At 36.6% G+C, this 12,004-nt stretch overlaps 1 protein-coding gene across 1 annotated transcript; it reads right to left on the reverse strand.

Annotated features, from left to right (window-relative positions):
- Positions 1-10,651: 10,651 nt before the first annotated feature.
- Positions 10,652-11,689, reverse strand: LOC116173895 (trypsin alpha-4-like). Its single transcript, XM_031491635.1, has 4 exons — positions 11,556-11,689; positions 11,324-11,504; positions 10,889-11,276; positions 10,652-10,844 (listed from the first exon to the last, which is right to left on the reverse strand). The coding sequence occupies exons 1-4, from the start codon at positions 11,599-11,601 to the stop codon at positions 10,689-10,691; spliced, it is 771 nt and encodes a 256-aa protein (XP_031347495.1). The 5' UTR covers positions 11,602-11,689; the 3' UTR covers positions 10,652-10,688.
- Between the last annotated feature and the right edge of the window lie 315 nt (positions 11,690-12,004).

Consider the following 12,004-nt stretch of genomic DNA (forward strand, 5'->3'; position numbering starts at 1 on the left):
AATCAAAACCCGTGCTCAGATAAATTTGAAAATACCACTCTGTCAAACGTTCAAGAATGAAGATACTATACAGGCGTTAAAGTTCTAATTAGTTGTGGTCATACGTACTTAAACCTGATTTTTCGGACCTAATTACTTTTACCTTGTAATAAACCCTATTCATCTTCCAGAAATAATAGAAAAGATGTCATTACGATATTTCTCTTATTGTTTCTTTATGAAGTGCAATTTGTGTTATCGGGGTCTTTTCAAATTTACCTTTAATTATAATATTATCTTAATTACTTATCCAAATTTAGTGCCATCTATGAAATGCATTGTTCTATTGTCATTTATACATACTCGTTTTGTCTAAAATAAATTTAATTCATTTCCTTTGTCACCCTTTTCAACTAAAGAAATAAAGAACAATTTTTTATGTGTCTTCATTAAGAAATCTTTATGTAAGGGAGCGTTAAAATTACTTCCTTTTTCTATTTTCATCTTGATCTTATAATGTAAATATTTTTAACTTTAGACTTATCACTTTGTTTGTGTACGGTATTATATGTTGATTCTGTTTTAATATTAAGAGCGTCTCAAAAGTAGCGAATATTACACATAATATTGTAGATATACTATAACTAGGTATAACTATTTGGTATTTAATTACTCCACAAAAGACGTTTCAGTTACCTATTCTTATTTTCTCAAAACGAAAGCGCAGTAGATAAAAATTATGTGTTCTTAAATTACAGGATTTAACTATATCAGACTCTTCATACAACTTCAAAAAAAACCAGCGTGATTATATTTAAGAAATGGAAATACTTAAGAATCGCGATGTGTTGAAAATGAAAGACCAAATAACTATTATTTGAAACATTTTTCCATGAAGTAGATGTTTACCAAGATGTGCACTACTACATACATTCGGTAAAGGCAATCGTCTAGTAGCCTCTTAAAAATATTTAATTTTAATAAACCAAAGATTTACAGAATTATCCGGGTGTGAATTATTCCGGAGCGAAATGTCCAGGGTGCGAAATATCCTGGGAGCGAAATGTCCGAGTGCAAATTGTCCGGGCGCGAATTGTCCGCACACGTGCTACACCAGGCGTATGCCGAAGTATCAAGTTTTGCCAAATTCGCCTTTGCACTTCACTCTGTTTCCACCTCCTTTATCGTCTCCTTTCACATTTTCCTCGTATCATTTTTTTAAGATCTCAGTTGACATGTTATTTTTCTATTCTGAAATTTTTCGCCACAATTACCCAACAAATATTGAGAAACTGCTTCTTGGACTGAATTGATCAAGTTATGACGTTCGTGCATATAATGATGTTGGAATATCGAAAGAGGATTGGCCAGTAGGGTATAATTTTTGGTTAAAAAAAAGCCAATTACGTTGCGTATCGAAATTATCCCGCAGACGTAGCCCATCGCGCATGGAAATTGTGTAATTATCTCTCGCACCCCATCCACATCCACCACCGTCTGCACGAGCTTGCATTTGGGATGTTTAGACGAGACTGATTAGCTCTTCTCCGGCCGGAGGCTGGCGGGATGATACACGTTGTTTTATCTTCAAAGCGGTCAGAGCGTGGCGTTATCTAATTACGTTAAAATGAATGATGATTGTTGGGCTTTGAAGGGGGCAATTTTAGCCTACAGGCGGCACACGCGAATCTGTGCACATAACGCAATAATTATTTATAGAAATTTATTACACTTTCGATAAACATTTTTATGATGTATCCTCTTGCATGCCGGAAAATTTTGATTTAGAAATTACGGCCGCAGTTTGTTTTCCTTGCGGTTTATTTATACAACGTAATTATGAAGTTGCCGGATTTTTTCAGTTATTTACTTGGCCTGGCGTTGTGTTTACGACTTTACGAAAATAAATCACTCTTTATGAGATCCGTTTTTCGATAGTGATTATTTTGCAAGAAAATTTTCTTCTACGTCCAAAACACGTACATTTAGGCGCCTACCTATTCCGCTTTGCGGTTTAGGCACTTTTTCATTTGCAGTGTTTCTGCATGCTGTTATCAGGGGTGAGTTATGCACAAGACGCATATTAGGCTATATATGTCCTAGGAACTCAAAATATTATACGATTTCTGAAGGAAAAATGCCAATTACGATTTGCAATTTGAATTCCAAGAATTTTTGAAAAGCATTCACATACTACTCCGCTAATTACTATTATTATTTTAAGTTCACTGTTAGAATGAACACTAAATCACTTCAATTTGTATGTACCGTTTGTCCTATTTGGGTTGAGACGGCACTGTTCTCAGCTGTTTTTAAATGTAGGGACTTGCGGATTCTGAATTTTAAGAATCTTTTTTTAGATCTTACAACTTTGTATTGGTCAGACCTATTTGACTGTTTTCGGATTTCACAAACTAAAATTTATTAGATGTCTTTTAGAAGCAAAACTATACATATGCTGTGTCCAAGATAAGGATGTCTATCATGGGCAGAGCCGTCCTTAGGGTGGAGCGAGTGGAGCGGCCGCTCCAGGCCTCGTACTGAAAAAGGCATCGCGCGGTTCAATGAAAATAATATAATAATATTTTATTTCGGTAAAGATCGAAAGTATAGCAAATTGTTTATATGAAAGTTTTCCATAATACGGCGGCATTCCATTGCTTTTATTCCAGAAAACAAATGAATAACGAAAATAATTGATTTTTTTTAAATAGCAACAACGCACATTTTCATTAGGCTCATTTGATAGAGATTTTTTGCTCTTTTCAATGACATAACACGTTAGCACCCGTAGGTTATGCCACTGCCTTGCAGTTAATGATGAACATTTTGAACATCCATTGCGATGAAAACCATTTTACTGCTAATTTCGTTTTGTCTTCAAGGTTTAATAAGAAACGTACAGGTTCATTTGTTTTATTTTTATGTAGGAGGTCTGGATTAATGTTATTCATCTAATTATGATACATTTTTTTTTTAATTTTCTTGAATAAGGGTACTGATATGTTATATCATCGAAAAGTGAAAAATCTCTATCAAATGAGCGTAATGAAAGGTTTCCATTTAAAAAATTCAATTGTTTTTCCTTACTTACTCATTTGTTTTCTGAAATAAAAACAACTGAATGATGCAGGCATTTATGGGAATAATTTCATATATATTCGATATTTAACGAGATATATACTACATTCCATACATAATGGGCACCCTGTATAATATAATATATAAAATATCTGTCTGATTACGCGCGCAATAATATGTTCAATTCTCATTCGTACGAGATAGTTATTAGTCGAGAACAAACCCTCGCGCTCGCCGGTGAGTGAGTCATTCTTGCATTATCTCCTCTCCCTTTCGCCGCGTGACAGTCATTCAAAGTGCTTAAAATGCCGACTTTGCATGTATAATTTTGCAAAAATTTCCGGAGTAGAACCCACTCACCCCGGGGGTATTCCATAACCCCCTCTCGGAAATCATTGTTAAAAAAGGCCCCGCAAAAATATTTCGCTCCAGGCCTCCCATTTGCTAAGGACGGCTCTGATCGTGGGGATCTCCGAAACCACACAACGATGGTCAAATTAGAGAAAAGATGCCGTTGTGCTTTAAAGAAAACCAGAAAATTCAGATTACTCTCGGAGTAGTGCCAGAAAAAAGGAAATTTCCGATGTTAATTGAAAAACAAAATATAAAACACTTTCCCATGGCCACTATTTGTACCTATTCTACAACACCGTTGAGTAATTTTCAATACAACGATGTACGACACAAAAACACTAAAGGTTTCCACTAGTGAAATCTCGATGAATTAAAAAGCGGCGATGGCGCCATTTCAGCCCCTGGTGGAATCTTCATGAACTAAAAAGCGACGGTGGCGCTATTTAAGCCCCTGGTGAAATCTCGATGAATTAAAAAGCGGCGGTGGTGCCATTTCAGCCCCTGGTGGAATCTTCATGAACTAAAAAGCGACGGTGGCGCTATTTAAGCCCCTGGTGAAATCTCGATGAACTAAAAAGCGCCGCTGGCGCCATTTAAGCCCCTGGTGAAATCGTGTTGAACTAAAAAGCGACGGTGACGCCACTTAAGCCCCTGGTGAAATCTTGTTGAACTAAAAAGCGACGGTGGCGCCGCTTAAGCCCCTGGTGAAATCTCGCAGAACTAAAAAGCGACGGTGGCGCCATTTAAGTCCCGTTCAAAGGGCTGTAACTTTTGAACTAGTAGCCCAATCTTGGAACTGTTTGAAATTATGGATTTACTCAGAATTTTTGTGCGCGCTTTTTTAACTGTGTATTAGCAACGAACTTGCTGAGAGATTTGAGGTGGTTCTATTTTGTGTGCAGTTCCGGCGTGATCCGAATCTTTCGAATGAGTAGAAGAGACTCGGATTTTACTGCATAGTTTGTTGGCACATTTACAACACCACAGAAAACGTGTCAAAAAAGCTGTTGAATCGGTCGTTAGGGTAGTGAAAGTGTTCATAGGAGTTTCGGGATTCAAGCTTCAGGGGGCGGGGTACATATTATTTTGTGAATTGATACTCCACAGCATTCAAGAACATTCTTGTAGCAATTCTACGTACGCATTTCAATAGTTTACACTTTACAGTAGATGGCAAACCCATCTCGAACGAAAAAAAACCTTCTTCAAAGTCTATTTCGTTGTCTTGGAAGGTTGTTTAGAAAAATTAGTAGAAATTGTTTCTCGAATGTTTCCTAGTTCCGAAGAAGATTCCGGCCACCGAGAAGAAGGTATTTCTAGAAACCGTTTTAAATAATATCTTAGGAATTCTCTTAGAAATAACATTCAGAAATATTTCTGCAAATAATCTTACAACCACAATGAGCTGTTTAAAAAGAAAAATGATATGGGAAACAGGGAAACGTTTTCTGAGGATTTCTTTGAATTGTTACAAAGTCTTTGTAAAATCGTAGTAATGGGGACGATCAAGCCTGTTTTAGGGATTTTAAGAAATATTTGCATTCATTATAAATTTACACGACACTAATAAGGTTTTATAGTTTACGTTCAGTCTCAGAGTCAAATGTAGTGACCTGTCTTAGATAGCGCAATGGGGTTTACCGAGACCATTTCAGGGACGCTTGGGTATGATTTTTTTATGTATTCGTATTGATGATAAATTTACTAGTACCACCCCTTTCAAAAATCGCGTTTTTAAATCGATTTTTCGAGTATATCTTTGGATACACTTCGGTAAGTAAATGAGGAGCGCCATTCGAATGATTGATTCCTCATGAAATGTAAGTAATTCGCATCGAGCGTAAAAATGTTTAATGAAATCGTAAAATACGAAGGAGATTGTTTATTAGAAAAAAAAATGTAGAGGGCGTAAAGTTAGCAGATAGTTTATCAGCGAAAGTAAATCGTGCAACAGTCGATTCGCGAAGGGTTTGAAGTCTCCGAGGACCTTTTACGATATTGAATGTTGGATGATATTTGAAGTTTAGCAGAATAAATCTGAATATTGATTTATACACGCTGAAAGCGGTGCTGAAGTATAGTACCAGTCAGCTACATTCCTGTTTTGCATATCTTTCAGTCAACGAGCAATTTGCGAAATTGAAAAATCTCACTCACCTCCAATTTTAACAGTCTTTTTCACTTATAAATCATTTCTCTGAATGAATCTAAATGAAAAACGCTTTCGAAACGCGGCATCAGTCTAAATGTTATTTCATGGCTGGATGGCCGGTCTAAATTGGATACCGCACACGGTCATCATCATCCATTGGACTGGCACTAAACTAATGCTTTTTCATTTGACATGCCAGGGTTAGGGGTGTTTTACGATCCGTTTTGATTAAAACTACAAGGATAACGCGTCGCAGCTTTGTGTCCCCTTAATAACTTTAAAGTTTCGGTTGTAATCTCGTCGCCTTTTCCCTTCGACCCCCGCGACCAATAATAGGTATAGACGAAAACTTTTCCCATGTCCCTCCGTCGATCATTATTCGGGAATGTTTTTTATTCGCCTCCCTCAGATTTATACGTTTTTATAGAAAATCGCAGGTAACACGATAGCAAGGTATGCATGCACCTATATATAAAAGAGAAACACAATACGACTCTCGAAGGGAGATTTGCCGCTTCGGTGGTCAATAGATGGCTGCTGTCAGTTTGACATTCATGTTGCCTCGTTGACCAATCATAGGTAGACGGTTTTGCAGCTGTGATTAATTGATCGTCTTTATTCTCGATAGAGGCATTCAGTACACTATTTACATCGTAGAAGACATTTTGGATAACTTACTGCTCTATTAAAAATACGTACGGGAAATTGGCTCCTCAAATTATTTTAGAGCAAAAATGTATGAAGGTTTTTTTGTAGAAAAAAATTTTTTACGTCAATCGACCGTATTAGTTTTCAATTTTTTGCATAATACAGACGGAAAATGGAAAAATAAAACCCCCATCTTTTTCAATAATCTGTGATGCCATGGAATTTTCTAAAACAAAAACTACGCCAATATCCGTCATGCCATGGAATGTCTGCTATAAAACAAATCAAATTCTATGAAAAATATTTAAATATTGAAAATATTTAAAACAACGAATTCAATATAACCAAAGACCAAATTACTAAAAACGGTTCTAATATTTACAATAAATGTTCGAATAAGTCACCTTTAACTGCAAGACAGTAACCAAGTCGATCATAAAATCCATTTCAAACTGCTGGATATCTTTTTGGTTTTTGTTTTGTTTTAGAAAATTCCATGGCATCGCAGATTATTGAAAAAGATGGGGGTTTTATTTTTCCAATTTTCCGTCTTTATATAAAAAAAATGAAAACTAATAATACGGTTGAATGGCGTAAAAAAATTTTTCGTTACGCTTAACTCACCACCCTGTATACCTACATTGCCACTGTATTCCTTAATTTACTCAAATTGCCTCATCATAAATTTCTCCAAATACGAAACCAGTAACAGAATTAACTTAAAATATTTTTCTAAAATAACCAATGATTAATGATTCTTGTTTCACCAAAATTATTACACAAGTTCCTCTAATTTCTTTTTTAGTGACCGAACGTTTCTTTAGCTATCTAAAATTGTCACCGTTTTTCTTATTTTCATTTAACAATCAGAATATCATTCAATGGGAATTTTACTCTGAATTATGAGTTAATAATGCAACTTTCATGATGACGTGTTGGGACGTCAAGTCGCCTATGGAAGTTCATGTTAAATATGATTTCCCGTGTAAACAAAAATTCCAAAGGTGACCCGACAGCAACTCTTTTTTGATCGCATAGTATGTAGTGTCTGATTGGAAACATACCATGGTGCGTCCATGATCATGCGAAATATTTTTCGGTTGACTCCTCTGGAATATATTAATATTGGATTTGCTTGCGCATCCCTATTTTTCGATTCCATAAGCCCACATTGGTTTTATGATAGATTTCTATAAAGCCATATAAAGCGCATTCACTATACGAGTCCACACCCGACTCCCACCGCGACTTTTAACTTCAGGGATTTTGACATTTTGAGATTACATCTTTTTTTCTCTTTACAACAATATATCACACATGGTGGTTCAGTATCACATTTTTTCTAAAAATACAATTTTCATTTTCTGCGAAGAGTGCTTTGCAAAAACAAAACGTTCTTTTGTTGTGAACAAAATGTTGACTTATTTCAAGCAGTGTCATTTACGTTTGTGCTAGTTTTATTGCAAAAATATTATTTATTCTTATGTATTTTGTTCTAATTTGAATTATAATTTTCTTTCAAAACCAAGGTTCAATTCTGTTCGGATGAAAATCGAATTTTCTCAACACAACTAGTTCCCTGCCAACGCTGCAACCAGTCAGATGGATCAAACTGTCAAACTTTTGTTCACAATAAAAGAACGTTTTGTTTTTCCAAAGCACTCTTCGCAGAAAATGAAAATTGTATTTTTAGAAAAAATGTGATACTGAACCACCATGTGTGATATATTGTTGTAAAGAGAAAAAAAGATGTAATCTCAAAATGTCAATGTCTGCTGGTAATCTCATTTGGGATCAGTGGCGTACTTCTGGGTGGTCAAGGGGAACATATATTTTTAGTGCATTTTTAAGAATTAAAAAAAATGTATTGCTATTGTTTGCGTTTTGTTCGCCCGTCCGTCTGTCCGGACCCAGTTCTGCGGTTTTGAACAACTTGTAGGGGAATTGTTTTAGAGTCTTGTAATTTGAATGCAATACGTGACTTGTATACCTTGAGCTCTACGGTCATCAAATTTCGCTGCCGCCTCTCCATTCTTTTTTTGGGTGCTGTTCTTATAGCATGCGACTACCCTATAACCTAACCATTTACTCAGGTATTTCGGTTTAAATAAATGCGCTTTATCTGCACAAGAGTCGTGCACAATTTATACCAGCAACGGATATTTTTTATTATAATCTAAAAGAGTTGGTACACTTTTTAGGATATAGCAGTATAACAAAACTTATTATATTACATAATCACATTTAAGAGAAAAATTCAAATTAAGGAAAATAGAAAGTAAATTAATTTAATAATTTCAATAGTTGCCTTAAATAACCGTTACTCTTTTGTTAGTTATGTCAAAGCAATTTCTTGTATAAAAAATCATGAACAAAATTTAAGAATTGAACGTCTACATCAAAGGGTCCGAGCAAAAAACCGATTTCCAAAGAAAAATGAAACAGGTATATTTAAGTGTATCTTAAATCTTGAAACTTTGAATCTTGAAACCTTGAAACCTTGAATGGATCTTGAATCTTAAATCTTGTCTTGTATCTTGAATCGTGAAGATTCTGGGATTTTCTAATCACTTTCGGATAGGTCAATTCTCGACAGAATTTATAGGCAAATTTGGATCGACCGTAAAAAGATGTTTAGCCTGCAGGATGCAAAAGGACCAGAATATTCATAATTGGCCCACTATATCAAAAGTAATACCCCTTTCATCTATCTTTTGCAATAACTTTTGCAGTGGTCGTTCAATCCTGAAAATTCGGTACGTTTTGGATTCTGTAAACCAAAATCGATAAGGAAAAGATATTTTTCGATCCAAAACTCATGTGCCCTTTTTTACAGAATTTATAGACATAGCAAACTATTTCGTCAAACATTGGCAAATTTTAAATCGGTCGAAAAGGGACTTTTTCTTATGGATTTTGGCCTGTAGAAGGCAAAATGCGCGAATTGAGCAAGAAGAATCTTGGCGTGTTTGAACAATTAGAATAATCTCAACAACTGCCTCACGGAGCTGTGAGAAGTTAAATCCCCGTTTCTTTTTACTATTTCCGCAAACAAACTTATCTCCATTCACGTTTCGCCAATTTTGGTATAATCTATTTCCTTCAGTTATCTTTTTCACTTGACCCACTTCCGTTTATCAACTGCCACATGCACAATCACACCATCGTCGTACGACAGACTTTACGATAAAGGTTACCCACCCCACTCGATACGTAAAGTAAGAAAAAAACAAATTACACGGCCACGTAAGGAAAGTAAAAAAGGAAATTTATTTCGTTTTCGTGCTTTGGAGAGGTGTAATTAGTTGTTCTGTTGGAGCTAGTGATTAATGCGATTGATATGATTGCTTTAATTACTTTATAAGTCGTTATTTAAGTTGTAACAATCGGAAATTGTAGTTAATTGAATTGCCCGAAGAAATCTGAAATTGCTACTGTCGACTTAAATAGGTCATATTCTTATAATAATTAGAGCCCGGAAAATGTAATGCGTTTTTAGGTTAGCGATTGAATTTCTCGCCCAAGTTTTCCGTAGTTAAGTTAATAATCTGATAATTAAGGGAACACGAAGTGACTTACGTTAATTGAGAGACTCGGTACCTTAATGTAATTGGCGTCATTGAGCAAACAAAGATAGCGGCAAATGCAGAGTGAAACTGGGGAAAGTGTTGTCAGGTCGTAAATTTTCCGGAATTTCCCAGGCAATATAAGCTCGACTGAGGGAAGGAATAAACACAAAGGGATCAAACGAATCGTTCTTGACTTCTCAAACAAAATTATGAATGGAAATTGTGTACAAATTAAGGATCTTTCCATACAGAAAATTGCATCGCTCTAACTTAACTCGAGTAGACCCGGATAAATTCCCGTATATAATAAGGGAATGGGGCGCGGAGCCGTTACGGCAATCCACAAACATTTTTAAAATACTAAATGGCGTGTGGCATGTCGTTTTTGGCTAACCATGCTTGGGGAATGAAGTGTTAATTCTTAGTCGTGTCAGAGACAGAAAAAATTACCGATGCATTACTAATGAACTGCAATAAACAGGCCGTGGTACTCGCGCGAGTGGCTAAAACTTGTGTACTCTATTTCTAATTTACTCTGCGTCTTATAAATTATAAAATAAAAAATAGGTGCAGCTTTTCAATGTGATCAGATCAATTATCTGTACATTGCACGAAAACACGCTACAAATTCAAGTGTTTCATGCACTGTAACTGTAACTTTTGAACTAGTAGCCCAATCTTGGAACTGTTTGAAATTATGGAATCTACAGGCCACATTCTATGAGAAATTGCTCTACAGATCTATGACAAATTCTATTCGGCCAACCCATTGCTGTTTACGATCGATTTTTTTGTTCACAACTCTAGGCGATGGGGTTGAGGGGGAGTTAGGAATTAATGGAAGCGTTTTAACAGTTAAAAATTTAAATACCGGAATATAATTTTTTTAAATTTAGTTCATTTTCTTAATTATTTTTCATCGCAAGTTCAATGTGAGCCCTAATACCAGCATGAGTTAAGTGCGAGTAGACTCCAGGGTACCTGGCATCGGCACATCCGTAACCCCAGGAGACGACGCCAACTTGAGCGCCACCAGAGACGAGAGGACCACCAGAATCTCCCTAGAAATAATGTTAGTGCGTGTAAAATCAAGTACGTGAATTACCTGGCAGGAATCCTTGCCGGGATTTTTGAAGCAGATCATTCTGTCGGTGATTTTTCCACCGTAAGCCCTGTTGCACGCGGCTCTGTTTTCTTCTGCGACATCAACGACTTGGAGTTGGCTGGGCGAAGATCCGCCGGATGAAAGGGCGCCCCAGCCGGATACGAAAGCGTTACGACCTCCTTCTTGGGCATTGGAAGCGACCATGCTGATGATTTGGGCCCTCGACGAAACCACCACGTCTTCCGCTATTTTCAAAACGGAAACATCGTAGTCGGTGTTGACGGGATTGTAACTGGGATGGTCTTTGATCTGAACAACGGCGACAACTGTGCCCCCTACATTCTTTACGCTGCTTCCGTAACGAATGTTTAGGACTTGGGCAGATTTGCTGCAATTTTAAGCGGTTTAGTGCCTACTTTTGCGATTTGATTTTACCCGTTAGTGCAGTGAGCAGCAGTCAAAATCAAGTTGCGAGCAATAATCGATCCACCGCAGATGTGGCGGGTGTAATACATGAGCGAAATTTGATGAGGATACTCTTCGATGGTCGTATCAACACCACCCACGATTCTTCCATCGAGCTGGGGAACTTGGAGACGGAATCTCGGACTTGCCTCTGTTTGTTGCGTCATTTTTAAACCGTTTTATGAAATGCCCGCATACTTACCAACGGCAAGAACGGCGAACACGGCAACCAGTACTACTTTGAACATGTTGCTGCTGAAAAGTGACGATTACAGCTCGGGTTGGGCTTTTATACCAGTTTCAAGTGGAGAACTGATCAGTATTTGATTAGATAATTCTCAATCGGAGTAAACAACTTCTACCGAATTTTTGCAAGTACGCAGTAGACACCACTACAAAGAAGAAGAAAATGTGAATCAAAGTTTCTTCCAAATAGAAGTGCCGCAATCGATCTCCAGGGCAGCGTATTTTGTCTCCTAATTTGATTCATTGGAGCATTTCGTAAAAACTTCTAAAAATGAGAACGCTATCTTTGCTCCATACAAAAGATCGATAATAACAATAGAGATAATGCATCTGTTGGTGCAAAGTGATGACTTTACTTTGTTAATATTCATATAACGCATCATGTGACCGAAATTAGAGAATATT

The sequence above is a fragment of the Photinus pyralis genome, unplaced genomic scaffold, assembly GCF_008802855.1.
Source record: "Photinus pyralis isolate 1611_PpyrPB1 unplaced genomic scaffold, Ppyr1.3 Ppyr1.4_LG6, whole genome shotgun sequence".
NCBI classification, from domain to species: Eukaryota; Metazoa; Arthropoda; class Insecta; order Coleoptera; family Lampyridae; genus Photinus; species Photinus pyralis.

Coding starts and splice junctions, on each gene's coding strand:
- LOC116173895 (XM_031491635.1), bottom strand. CDS start 11,601: ATGTTCAAAGTAGTACTGGTTGCCGTGTTCGCCGTTCTTGCCGTTG. Junction 11,505..11,555: donor GTTCGCCGTTCTTGCCGTTG/GTAAGTATGCGG, acceptor CGCAACAAACAG/AGGCAAGTCCGAGATTCCGT. Junction 10,845..10,888: donor CCGGCAAGGATTCCTGCCAG/GTAATTCACGTA, acceptor CATTATTTCTAG/GGAGATTCTGGTGGTCCTCT.